Raw genomic sequence first — 15,242 nt, forward strand, 5'->3', positions numbered from 1 at the left:
CACTTCAGTACAACTAAGATTGTTTCTCATGAGCGAAGTGAGTCGGTGTTGTCTGTAGTCAAGTCTGACAGTTACTGAAAAAGCGTGGTACGATGTATTCCATCGGGCTCAAGAACAAGATCTGGTTAACATCTTGTCCATGCTGACAGTGTGGAACCGTGCTCATGATATCTCATTCACTGTTGTGTCCACTCAGTGATATCCTATGTCTTATTTCCCACGTGTCACGTCTCCCCGCGGTCAGTGCTTGCTGCACCCCGTTCCTTGGTGTCCACTATCTGGACAGTGGAGCTCGGCATTCCGCCTGGATCTATCAGCTTCAGCCTCATGCGTGCGTTTCACTATGACCTCATACATATATGTAAGGTTGGCCCAGACACTGACCTGTTTAGCAACGACTGATTAAAGCGTGGTCATGTCTGACTTGCTGAACTACTTCGTGACTGTTTTAATGATTCCACATGTCAGATATTCTCCCTTTGTGCAACTGTTAGTGAGCCAAGCGACAGAAGCAGGTTGTGGAGTGTTGTGAAATGACACAAACACCAAGATCCTGGCTTTGTCACCATCACGTCTGGGCCAGGCAATCCCGTGATTGATGAATGAGTTGGTGACGGTATCAGTAACGGATCCACACTCCGGGTGACGATGTCCACTATGAGCAAAGGTTGGTGGAGACCAGTTCCCCCCCTTGATCCCGATGGCCACCTTGAGACGACAAGATTAACGATGTCGTCACAGTCCCGTATCTGGGACCTACAACTACACAATTACAAAAATCACATCGTTCCGGCGTTCTATAACCGTGACACACTACTAGCGTTGGCTGTGTAGGGTGATGCGGGGTGGAGGAAGGGAGGTGAACAGAGCATGTATTGACCATGCACTCTCCTCTCCAGGAATGTTGAACAAAGCCAAACACACCCAAACAAACAAACATAAAACACACACACACACACACACACACACACACACACACACACACGAACACACACACACACACACACACACACGAACACACACACACACATGAACACACACACACATGAACACATGCAAACAAACATAAACACACTCAAACATACACATAAACACTGACATAAAAACAGTCAAACGCACACACACACACAAACAGACCTACACACACAAACATATACACATGTACAGAACAACACACTCACACACATAAACACACACTAACACAGTCAAACGCACACACACATAAACATACACACAAACACATACAAAGAAACATAAAACAGACATAAAAACACCACACAAACACATACAAACAATATAAAACATGCCAACACGAACACACTCAAACATACACACCCTCATACACACAAACACATAAACTCTCTCTTTCTCTGTCTCACAAACACACACAGAGAATGAAGAGAAAACTAAATAAGGACAAAAAGGAAGACAACCATTTGTAGTAAAGAGAAGTCTCTTTAATGTTATAGATTTTCAAACTTATTCATGTATATTTTATACTCAATAAAACGTAGCTTCGATTGACATTATTTAGTTTTGGTCATTCAAGAAGGAAATATTTTCGACTCTCAATGAGTTCACTTCATTTGTATGTGTTCAAATTTATATAAGTTTAAATCACGTTACTGGTTATACGCAATCGCTGCCAAAGGCTCGTGAATCACCTCTGCTATAAACTAAGAATATAGCGTTCCTTTAAAATAGAATCAAGTTTTAATCACATTCATGCCTTATTTGTAAAACTACTGCAACCTATTCAGTGAAACAAACTCCAGCCCAAAAGACCATGTCTTTTAGCCTTCAAAGTCATGGTGGCAATGATCGAAGGGTAGGGTTCGGGACAACATGAGTAGTAGTTAACATTTCTCCGCATGGAATGTTCGATGATGTCCCATTGATCATCATGGTAGTACTCTGAGACGTCAATCTCGGAGGTCTTGATTTGGACGTCCATGATGTTCCCGCTATACGTCCAGGATCCAATCCTCAACGAACAGGTCACAGTGCCGTCAGAGGAGTATTTGGAAACAGCACATCGTGTCTTGATGCTTGTTGCCGGCATATAGTACACGAGTCCATTGTTGGACAGAACCACAGGGGCATCTGTGACATCAGCATGTCTGAAACAAAGACAAGGAACCCGCTCATCATGGATGTATTGGAGATCCAATGAAAGACCAGGAACTCACCCATCGCGGATGTATTGGGGATCCAATGAAAGACCAGGAACTCACCCATCGTGGATTTATTGGGGATTCAATGAAAGACAAGCAATTAACCAATCATGTGGATGTATTGGGAACGCACTCATCATGAACGTATTTGGGATGCAATGAAAGCCAAGTAACACATTCACCATGGATGTATTGGAGATCCAATTAAAGAGAAGGAAGGCATTCACCATGGATGTATTGGGGATCCCATGGAGGACAAGGAACTCACTCATCATAGATTTATTGGGGATCCCATGAAGGACGAGGAAGGCACTCATCGTGTGTGTATTGGAGATGCAATGAAAGACAAGTAACACATTCACCATGGATGCATTGGAGATCCCATGAAGGACAAGGAACTCACTCATCATGGATGTATTGGGGATCCAATGAACGACAAGGAACTCACTCATCGTGGATGTATTGGGGGTCCAATGAAAGACAAGTAACACATTCACCATGGATGTATTGGGGATCCAATGAAAGACAAGAAACCAACTCATAATGGATGTATTGGGGATTCTATTCTAGAGAAGGAATCCACTCATCATGGATGTATTGGGGATCCAATAAAAGACTAAGAAACCACTCGTAATGGATGTATTTGGGATCCAATGAAGGACATGATAGCTACCCATCATGGATGCGTTGAGTGGGAAAAGTAATAAACAGAAAGGTGTTTATTTACACTTTCCGAATAAAATGAACATAACAATATATGTTTTATGTTATCAATTGAATTGATAGGGAAAGTGTATGGTTAAAGCGTCTGCTAGTCGAACACTGTCTTGACGAATGTACTCACCCACGGAAGGGAACTATGTCAGGGCGCCATACATCGGAGGGAGGGAGTCTGATATCGGAAATGTCTCCGTATTCTGAGGGCTCCCAAGTCAGTCTGTTGTCAAACCACTCGTAGTGGATCCACGTGTCAAGTACCGCGTCCCCTGTTCTTAAGCTCTGGAAACAATGACACATGTTTTTAATCGAAACTGAGTTTATCCAAAATAAAGACATGTTTTATCTGGCATACACCTAAATCCTAAACAATCCACCCTCGCCCTAATGGACACTCACCAGCGATGATATCTTCAATACGGTCAAGTTGATGGTCACGTTGAGTGTGTCGCCTTTAGAGCTGACGGGGATGGTGTTTTTCGTGTCTCGTGAATTCAGTTCTTTGTACAGAGGATCGTACAGCTGACTTTGGACTGTAACACATAAGTCAGATCATGTTAGATCAGTGGACCTAAACACATGTATCATATCAGTGGACTGGAACACATAGGTCAGATCATGTTAGATCAGAGGACCTAAACACGTATATTAGATCACTGAACTGTAACACATCTGTCAGATCATGTTAGATCAGTGGACCTAAACTCGTCTATTAGATCACTGGACTGTAACATATGTGTCAGTCCATGTTAGATCAGTGGACTGTAATACATGTGTCAGATCATGTTAGATCGGTTGACCTATCCACCTATAAAACATCAATGGACTCTAACATATCAGTCAGATCATGTGAGATCAGTGGACCTAAACACGTATATTAGATCAGTGGACTGTTACACATTTGTCAGATCATGTTAGATCAGTGGACCTAAACTCGTCTATTAGATCACTGATCTGTAACACATATGTCAGTCCATGTTAGATCAGTGGGCCTATATACGTATATTAGATCACTGGACTGTAACACATGTGTCATATCATGTTAGATCAGTGGACCTAAACACTTCTGGTAGATCACTGGACTGTAACACATGTGTCAGATCATGTTAGATCAGTGGACCAAAAACTTCTATTAGATCACTGGACTGTAACACATGTGTCATATCATGTTAGATCAGTGGACCAAAAAACGTATATTAGATCACTGGACAGAAACAAATAGGTCAATTCATGTTAGATCAGTGGACCTAAACACATATATTAGATCACTGAACTGTAACACATCTGTCAGATCATGATAGATCAGTGGACCTAAACTCGTCTATTAGATCACTGGACTGTAACATATGTGTCAGTCCATGTTAGATCAGTGGAATGTAGCACATGTGTCAGATCATGTTAGATCGGTTGACCTATACACCTATATTACATCAATGGACTCTAACATATGAGTCAGATCATGTGAGATCAGTGGACCTAAACACGTATATTAGATCACTGGACTGTAACACATGTGTCAGATCACGATACATCATTGGACCTAAACACGTATATTTGATCAATGGACTGTAATATATGTGTCAGATCATGTTAGATCAGTGGACCTAAACACGTCTATTAGATCACTGGACTGTAACATATGTCTCAGATCATGTTAGATCAGTGGACCTAAACACGTCTATTAGATCACTGAACGGTAACACTATTGCCAGATCATGTTAGATCAGTAGACCTAAACACTTCTATTAGATCACTGGACTGTAAGACATAAGTCAGATCATGTTAGATCAGTGTACCTAAACGCTTCTATTAAATCACTGGACTGTAAGACATAGGTCAAATCATGTTAGATCAGTGGACCTAAACACGTATATTACATCACTGGACTGGAACACATGTGTGAGATCATGTTAGATCAGTGGACCTAAACACGTATGATAGATCACTGGACTGTTACACATATGTCAGATCATCTTTGATCGGTTAACCTAAACACGTCTTTTACATCAATGGACGGTAACACATAGGTCAGATGACCTTCGATTAGTGGACCTAAACACTTCTGTTAGATCACTCGACTGTAACACATGTGTCAGATCATGTTAGATCAGTGGACCAAAAAACGTATATTAGATCACTGGACAGAAACAAATAGGTCAGATCATGTTAGATCAGTGGACCTAAACACGTATATTAGATCACTGAACTGTAACACATGTGTCAGATCATGTTAAATCAGTGGACCTAAACTCGTCTATTAGATCACTGGACTGTAACATATGTGTCAGTCCATGTTAGATCAGTGGACTGTAACACATATGTCAGATCATGTTAGATCGGTTGACCTATACACCTATATTACATCAATGAACTCTAACATATGAGTCAGATCATGTTAGATCAGTGGACCTAAACACGTATATTAGATCAGTGGACTGTTACACATTTGTCAGATCATGTTTGATCAGTGGACCTGAACACGTCTATTAGATCACTGGACTGTAACACATGTGTCAGATCATGTTAGATCGGTTGACCTATACACCTATATTACATCAATGGACTCTAACATATGTGTCAGATCACGATAAATCATTGGACCTAAACACGTATATTAGATCACTGGACTGTAACATATGTGTCAAATAATGTTAGATCAGTGGACCTAAACAGATGTGTCAAATCATGTTAGATCACTGGACTGTAACATATGTGTCAGATCATGTTAGATCAGTGGGCCTATATACGTATATTAGATCACTGGACTGTAACACATAGGTCAGATCATGTTAAATCAGTGGATCTAAACACTTCTATTAGATCACTGGACTGTAACACATTTGTCAGATCATGTTAGATCAGTGGGCCTATATACGTATATTAGATCACTGGACTGTAACACATAGGTCAGATCATGTTAAATCAGTGGATCTAAACACTTCTATTAGATCACTGTGGACTGTAACACAAGTATCAGATCATGTTAGATCAGTGGACCTAAACACTTCTAGTAGATCAATGGACTGTAACACATATGTCAGTCCATGTTAGATCAGTGGGCCTATATACGTATATTAGATCACTGGACTGTAACACATGTGTCATATCATGTTAAATCAGTGGACCTAAACACTTCTAGTAGATCACTGGACTGTAACACATGTGTCAGATCATGTTAGATCAGTGGACCAAAAAACGTATATTAGATCACTGGACAGAAACAAATAGGTCAGATCATGTTAGATCAGTGGACCTAAACACATATATTAGATCACTGAACTGTAACACATCTGTCAGATCATGATAGATCAGTGGACCTAAACTCGTCTATTAGATCACTGGACTGTAACATATGTGTCAGTCCATGTTAGATCAGTGGAATGTAACACATGTGTCAGATCATGTTAGATCGGTTGACCTATACACCTATATTACATCAATGGACTCTAACATATGAGTCAGATCATGTGAGATCAGTGGACCTAAACACGTATATTAGATCACTGGACTGTAACACATGTGTCAGATCACGATACATCATTGGACCTAAACACGTATATTAGATCACTGTACTGTAACATATGCGTCAAATAATGTTAGATCAGTGGACCTTAACAAGTATATTTGATCAATGGACTGTAATATATGTGTCAGATCATGTTAGATCAGTGGACCTAAACACGTCTATTAGATCACTGGACTGTAACATATGTCTCAGACCATGTTAGATCAGTGGACCTAAACACGTCTATTAGATCACTGAACGGTAACACTATTGCCAGATCATGTTAGATCAGTAGACCTAAACACTTCTATTAGATCACTGGACTGTAAGACATAAGTCAGATCATGTTAGATCAGTGTACCTAAACGCTTCTATTAAATCACTGGACTGTAAGACATAGGTCAAATCATGTTAGATCAGTGGACCTAAACACGTATATTACATCACTGGACTGGAACACATGTGTGAGATCATGTTAGATCAGTGGACCCTAAACACGTATGATAGATCACTGGACTGTTACACATATGTCAGATCATCTTTGATCGGTTAACCTAAACACGTCTTTACATCAATGGACGGTAACACATAGGTCAGATGACCTTCGATTAGTGGACCTAAACACTTCTGTTAGATCACTCGACTGTAACACATGTGTCAGATCATGTTAGATCAGTGGACCAAAACGTATATTAGATCACTGGACAGAAACAAATAGGTCAGATCATGTTAGATCAGTGGACCTAAACACGCATCTTAGATCACTGAACTGTAACACATGTGTCAGATCATGTTAAATCAGTGGACCTAAACTCGTCTATTAGATCACTGACTGTAAGATATGTGTCAGTCCATGTTAGATCAGTGGACTGTAACACATATGTCAGATCATGTTAGATCGGTTGACCCATACACCTATATTACATCAATGGACTCTAACATATGAGTCAGATCATGTTAGATCAGTGGACCTAAACACGTATATTAGATCAGTGGACTGTTACACATTTGTCAGATCATGTTAGATCAGTGGACCTGAACACGTCTATTAGATCACTGGACTGTAACACATGTGTCAGATCATGTTAGATCGGTTGACCTATACACCTATATTACATCAATGGACTCTCTAACATATGTGTCAGATCACGATAAATCATTGACCCTAAACACGCATATTAGATCACTGGACTGTAACATATGTGTCAAATAATGTTAGATCAGTGGACCTAAACAGATGTGTCAAATCATGTTAGATCACTGGACTGTAACATATGTGTCAGATCATGTTAGATCAGTGGGCCTATATACGTATATTAGATCACTGGACTGTAACACATAGGTCAGATCATGTTAAATCAGTGGATCTAAACACTTCTATTAGATCACTGGACTGTAACACATTTGTCAGATCATGTTAGATCAGTGGGCCCTATATACGCATATTAGATCACTGGACTGTAACATTATAGGTCAGACCATGTTAAATCAGTGGATCTAAACACTTCTATTAGATCACTGGACTGTAACACAAGTATCAGATCATGTTAGATCAGTGGACCTAAACACTTCTAGTAGATCAATGGACTGTAACACATATGTCAGTCCATGTTAGATCAGTGGGCCTATATACATATATATTAGATCACTGGACTGTAACACATGTGTCATATCATGTTAAATCAGTGGACCTAAACACTTCTAGTAGATCACTGGACTGTAACACATGTGTCAGATCATGTTAGATCAGTGGACCAAAAAACGTATATTAGATCACTGGACAGAAACAAATAGGTCAGATCATGTTAGATCAGTGGACCTAAACACGTATATTAGATCACTGAACTGTAACACATCTGTCAGATCATGTTAGATCAGTGGACCTAAACTCGTCTATTAGATCACTGGACTGTAACATATGTGTCAGTCCATGTTAGATCAGTGGACTGTAACACATGTGTCAGATCATGTTAGATCGGTTGACCTATACACCTATATTACATCAATGGACTCTAACATATGTGTCAGATCACGATAAATCATTGGACCTAAACACGTATATTAGATCACTGGACTGTAACATATGTGTCAAATAATGTTAGATCAGTGGACCTAAACAGATGTGTCAAATCATGTTAGATCACTGGACTGTAACATATGTGTCAGATCATGTTAGATCAGTGGGCCTATATACGTATATTAGATCACTGGACTGTAACACATAGGTCAGATCATGTTAAATCAGTGGATCTAAACACTTCTATTAGATCACTGGACTGTAACACATTTGTCAGATCATGTTAGATCAGTGGGCCTATATACGTATATTAGATCACTGGACTGTAACACATAGGTCAGACCATGTTAAATCAGTGGATCTAAACACTTCTATTAGATCACTGGACTGTAACACAAGTATCAGATCATGTTAGATCAGTGGACCTAAACACTTCTAGTAGATCAATGGACTGTAACACATATGTCAGTCCATGTTAGATCAGTGGGCCTATATACGTATATTAGATCACTGGACTGTAACACATGTGTCATATCATGTTAAATCAGTGGACCTAAACACTTCTAGTAGATCACTGGACTGTAACACATGTGTCAGATCATGTTAGATCAGTGGACCAAAAAACGTATATTAGATCACTGGACAGAAACAAATAGGTCAGATCATGTTAGATCAGTGGACCTAAACACGTATATTAGATCACTGAACTGTAACACATCTGTCAGATCATGTTAGATCAGTGGACCTAAACTCGTCTATTAGATCACTGGACTGTAACATATGTGTCAGTCCATGTTAGATCAGTGGACTGTAACACATGTGTCAGATCATGTTAGATCGGTTGACCTATACACCTATATTACATCAATGGACTCTAACATATGAGTCAGATCATGTGAGATCATTTGACCTAAACACGTATTTTAGATCAGTGTTACACATTTGTCAGATCATGTTCGATCACTGGACCTAAACTCGTCTGTTAGATCACTGGACTGTAACATATGTGTCAGTCCATGTTAGATCACTGGACTGTAACACATGTGTCAGATCATGTTAGATCAGTGGACCTAAACACTTCTAGTAGATCACTGGTCTGTAACACATATGTCAGTCCATGTTAGAACAGTGGGCCTATATACGTATATTAGATCACTGGACTATAACACACTTGTCATATCACGTTAGATCAGTGGACCTAAACACTTCTGGTAGATCACTGGACTGTAACACATGTGTCAGATCATGTAAGATCAGTGGACCAAAAGACGTATATTAGATCACTGGACAGAAACAAATAGGTCAGATCATGTTAGATCAGTGGACCTAAACACGTATATTAGATCACTGAACTGTAACACATCTGTCAGATCATGTTAGATCAGTGGACCTAAACTCGTCTATTAGATCACTGGACTGTAACATATGTGTCAGTCCATGTTAGATCAGTGGACTGTAACACATATGTCAGATCATGTTAGATCGGTTGACCTATACACCTATATTACATCAATGGACTCTAACATATGAGTCAGATCATGTTAGATTAGTGGACCTAAACAGATGTGTCAAATCATGTTAGATCACTGGACTGTAACATATGTGTCAGATCATGTTAGATCATTGGGCCTATATACGTACATTAGATCACTGGACTGTAACACATAGGTCAGATCATGTTAGATCAGTGGACCTAAACAATTCTATTAGATCACTGGACTGTAACACAAGTATCAGATCATGTTAGATCAGTGGACCTAAAGACTTCTAGTAGATCACTGGACTGTAACACATATGTCAGATCATGTTAGATCCGTGGGCCTATATACGTATATTAGATCACTGGACAGTAAGAAATGTGTCATATCATGTTAGATCAGTGGACCTAAACACTTCTAGTAGATCACTGGACTGTAACGCATGTGTCAGATCATGTTAGATCAGTGGGCCTATATACGTATATCAGATCACTGGACTGTAACACATGTGTCATATCATGTTAGATCAGTTGACCTAAATACTTCTAGTAGATCACTGGACTGTAACACATGTGTCAAATCATGTTAGATCAGTTGGCCTATATACGTATATTAGATCACTGGACTGGAACAAATGTGTCAGATCATGTTAGATCAGTGGGCCTATATACGTATATAAGATCACTGGACTGTAACACATGTGTCAGATCATGTTAGATCAGTGGGCCTATATACGTATATTAGATCACTGGACTGGAACACATCTGCTAAATCATGGACTGTATCTCATATATTACATGTCCATGTTACTAGATTACCAGTAACAGAGTCTGAACCTGACAAACCAATGACTGAGTATGAATGACAAGTGGTCATGGATGATCATCTTCTTTATAGTACAATAGCTACGTATAGATGCTGATACCATTTTCAAGTATAATATGGGGAATGAGTACAGCGGGATATATATGTAGGGTACATGAGGGTTAACAAAGACAATGGATGATAAAAACAAGTTGATAAAGATGAACTATAAATAAGTTGATCATCCATAAACACTTGTCATTCCTATTGCTTACAACTTCTAGAATGCCTCTCAAACAATTCAATTACTGAGGTTGGCTCGTCACGCCGAAGACCCGGGTACGAATCCCCACATGTGTACAATGTGTGAAGCCCATTTCTGGTTTCCCCCACCGTGATGTTGCTGGAATATTGCTAAAAGCGGCATAAAACCAACTCAGTGAGTCAGTCAGTCAGTCAGTCAGTCAGTCAATTACTGAATAAAGGGCAGAAAAGTGGAGTTGACACTGGCAAGAGTGAAATGGAAAGGACACCCATATTGTTCTCCATCAATGTCAGTTTGAATACAATTTGCTGCAAGCAAAAGAGCAATGGAAAGGACAACCAACTGGTTCCAAATCCATGTCAGTCACGGTTACGGGTTTTCATGACTTGGACTCGACGCCTTCACCCCTCGGCAGTATTCCACGAAGGTATGTCGCTGCTGTCTTGTCAACTCAACTTCAGAAACTTAAATTACTGAACTCAGCAGCTCGCATCGTCTGTCGCAAGTCCAAGAAAGACCATATCACACCTTCACTGATGTCTCTACACTGGTTGCCTGTCAAATTCCGGATTTACTTAAAAATTCTATGTATCACTTTCAAAGCTCTACATGGACAAACACCTGCATACCACTCCAGTCTTCTGTGTAAGTACATTCCAACCCGACCATTACGATCCCAGAATCACCAGCTACTTGCCATTCCTAAAGTTCGACTCTCATCCTATGGGAAAAGATCATTCCAACACGCAGCCGCCAGTCTCTGGAACAACTTGCCCACTCACATCAAGAATGCTGAATCTTTGGACACCCACTTTCTTCGTCTTGCCTATTACTAGACTTTCTATGTTCAATTGTCTCTCTGTAAATAGTTTTAACTATTTTCTTTTCTCCTATAGTATTGTAGCGCCATGAGCGGGTATTAGTAACTGTTGTAGCGCTATATAAATACCCACATTATTAGTATTATTATTACAGATGTGAGTCTGTATCTGGCAAACCAGGGACTGAAACATACACTGACCCTATCGGGTCGAGATGTGTCTCATTCATCTACCTGAAGGAGCTTCATGTTACCTGCAACAAGGAACCCCACAAACAGCACAGCCACATTTAACGCCATCTTGCCTTCCTTAGCCAACGACTTCAGACTGGTTTGAGTATGGTGGAGGACAAAATCCCGTTATCGAACATCGAAAGCAGGTAACGTGATACCAGAGTCTACCTCACGTGTCCAGGTAAATGTTGATGTACGATAATGTGATGATCTAGTTAAAACCGTATCACGTCCCTGAATCTTAAAGTTCAATTGATGTTTGTGTTTAACGATGGCGTAGTCGAGAGAATATTGTCAGGGCCATTGCGAAATAGGGAGCTGGGAAAGCACTAGGAATATTCATTGACTCAGGATTAAAGTCTATACTCAATGTGTACAATAACCTGTAGGCCTGCAGGTGTGACACTGTACAGTGATCTCCAACAAGATGCATACTCAACATAGATAGTGATGTACACCACGACTTCTGATCTCGTCTGTGGTAAAACAGGAATCGTCTTCTGGCGGTGGCGGTACAGGGCGCTGCACATGGATGGAAAGGATGGCATCGTGGGTGTGTCGTCATTGGTCAGGTTGGTGAGCTCGTCGTTGTAGATTGTGCGCATCTGTGTTGACTCCTCCCTGGCTCTCTTCCTCAGGTTGCTGACAAACCGGACCTTCTGACTATCCTCTGGATGGTGATTATGTTCTGTCGTATTCCTTACAACATTGCCAACAGTGCCAACAGTGACTCTTCCTCTGCATGTTGACTGAACACACTTCCAGTGTACACAAGACTGTCTTTCGACATTCTTAGTGTGAAGACAACCGTCAAATAGGACTTGGTGGCTACCTCCTCGTGACATAACAAACTCAACATTACGCAGACCAGCCAGGTTGATGCCATGTTAGTTTGTTGTCAACAGCTATATACTATACCGAACTATCTCAATTTACTTTCTCGTCTCACCTTCTCATTTCCCTCCACTTCTCAATAATACTGTGTATCTTTTATCATGGCACTAAAACAGCTTTTCAACACAATTTCAACATTTAACAACCTACACATTATCCAATTTATAAAATTGTACTACTCACTAGAGGTTTATCTTTCATCATGAAACTAAAACAACTTTTAGCTAATCCCAAATTTCCTTGACACAAAACACTATAGAACAGTTTAATCCCTCCCTTGATCTCATCTGTATACTCTATGCACTAATCTCTCTTTGGGTCAGTTCATTATGCCAGACAGGTAAATGCCGTGTGTTGTTTTAACTAATTGTACGGGTACTGGGTTGTAGGGGTAGTGGCATGTAGGGGTTATGGGATTCAACCGGCAAACCAACTTAAACATGCATGTCAATGCCGCTCCATAACAATAATATAATTACATAGATAGTGATGTACACTGTGTGCAAAACATAATGTGTGCAAATCATAATGGAAATCCACAAGGTGGTGTCCTCCGATCATTTAGACGTCCCAGACTAGTTAAATCAACAAAGGTAATGGTTGGTTGCACTCAGGTACACTGAACTGTTACCTTTATTGGGTAATGGATTGATCCAAAGTTATGTGCATAAGAATATATTAAGCGATCTAATTAATAGGGCTGTAATGATGCATCAAACTATCGATGAATTGCAATTATTCCGAAAGCAATTAATCGATGGTAGAAATGAAAAACCATCGATGCATCGATAGTATGTGTGACTATCGAGTTTAGTGGTGGTTATTTATTCTTATTAAATATTTGTGTTGTTTTGATTTTTTAAATTGTTTAGGTGCAAACTTGCAGCTTCATTGAGTTTATGTTTTAACTGTTTACTCGATCTTGGTTTCAAGTTTCTTGTCAGTTATTCACAGGGGGAGCAGAGGAAGCCCAAAAGCCCGTCGTATCCAGTAACTCAGTTAGTTACATGGGAAATCTATAATCTTGTTTTGATCAAAGTGAACATTATGAACACAAACTGTGAGAAGCCGAAGTCAATAAACATTAGTATTCTGATCAAAGTATTTCTGCACAAAAAGTAACAAACTCATAATTAGTGTTAATATATACCACTAACCACTAATATGAAAACATGTCGTTAGTCTATGGGATAGGTCTATGACGTCAGTGGGTAAAACTAGGTTTGTAATCACAGTCACGCCTGATTGGTCCAAAGTTGTCTGATAATCGGCGTGTCTAACAAATGGGATGTCTAACTTATGAGAGCAAAAGCATTCATGGAATTGGAGACCCCCTTCTTCATCTCGGTTAAATGTGTGTTTAGCAATAATAAATCCTCAATAGAAAAACCCAACTTGCTTATATATACAGGATGTACAGGAGGACTGCAACAGTCACAATGGATTGACATGAGAGTGACGATGAGAGCTATCGGGATAGGTTTGTATGTTGAGGTACAATATCTTCTTATAAATTTTCATTACTATCAATGCATCCCGCTAATATATGATAACATTCATGATAACAGCACTCCATGTCCAGCTCGTTAAACAACACAATAAATATACAATTATTATAATAGACTCACTCAGCGGGCCCCAGTATGGTGGCTGATTAGGGCCATCGCTTTCTCGCCTTAAAATTCGGAGGCTAGAAAGCGAGAAAGCGATATCACGAGACGAGAAAGCGATAACACGAGACGAGAAAGCGATAGCGCGAGACGAGAAAGCGATAACACGAGACGAGAAAGCGATAGCACGAGACGAGAAAGCGATACCATTACGCGATAAAGCGAGAAAGCGATAGAGCGAGAAAGCGACAAAGCGATATTACCCACAATTCAGTGCTGTCTACGCATGATCGACTGCAAACGGGAGCTCAGTCGCCATCGTAATTTTTGGATAGTATTAAATGGTTTTCAGTAATGTTCTTGCCCACGAATGGCGGTGTATGACTTGACGTTTAGAAAATATCTAATAGAGATGTAGACTTTCCTTTGACATGCAATTTGCACGTATGCAATAGTCATATCGTGAAATAACGGAAACGTTCATTTTGTGATGTGACTTAAGGAATTACATATTTTTTGACATAACTGGATTCGAATTGTCTTAACCAACTTAATCACACCAACCAATTGAATTGTTTCTTTGATGGGCATTTTAGATGTTGAGATGATGAAGAATAATGACAATTATATTGGATATACAACTTCTGTGGAGGCGACGTTTCGACATAGATTCTAATGTCGTTGTCAAGCAAGTGATACATGAGTAACAAATTGAGAGAATATA

The 15,242-nt window shown here is 39.8% G+C and overlaps 1 protein-coding gene across 1 annotated transcript; it reads right to left on the reverse strand.

Moving 5' to 3' along the window:
- Window positions 1–1,435: 1,435 nt before the first annotated feature.
- Window positions 1,436–12,191, reverse strand: LOC124267667 (acetylcholine receptor subunit alpha-L1-like). The gene is made up of 4 exons (XM_046702637.1): window positions 12,035–12,191; window positions 3,291–3,424; window positions 3,019–3,173; window positions 1,436–2,120 (listed from the first exon to the last, which is right to left on the reverse strand). Exons 1-4 carry the CDS (start codon window positions 12,078–12,080, stop codon window positions 1,757–1,759), a joined length of 699 nt encoding a protein of 232 aa, XP_046558593.1. The 5' UTR covers window positions 12,081–12,191; the 3' UTR covers window positions 1,436–1,756.
- Window positions 12,192–15,242: the final 3,051 nt, after the last annotated feature.

Source organism: Haliotis rubra, unplaced genomic scaffold, assembly GCF_003918875.1.
Source record: "Haliotis rubra isolate DU_JTF1 unplaced genomic scaffold, ASM391887v1 Scf133, whole genome shotgun sequence".
Taxonomy (NCBI): Eukaryota; Metazoa; Mollusca; class Gastropoda; order Lepetellida; family Haliotidae; genus Haliotis; species Haliotis rubra.

What these genes read in the sequence shown, in the direction of transcription:
- LOC124267667 (XM_046702637.1), bottom strand. Translation starts at nt 12,080, where the DNA reads ATGGCGTTAAATGTGGCTGTGCTGTTTGTGGGGTTCCTTGTTGCAG. An exon ending in TGTGGGGTTCCTTGTTGCAG is followed by an intron (nt 3,425 to 12,034) that starts GTAACATGAAGC and finishes TATGTGTTACAG; the next exon opens with TCCAAAGTCAGCTGTACGAT. An exon ending in TATTGAAGATATCATCGCTG is followed by an intron (nt 3,174 to 3,290) that starts GTGAGTGTCCAT and finishes CATTGTTTCCAG; the next exon opens with AGCTTAAGAACAGGGGACGC.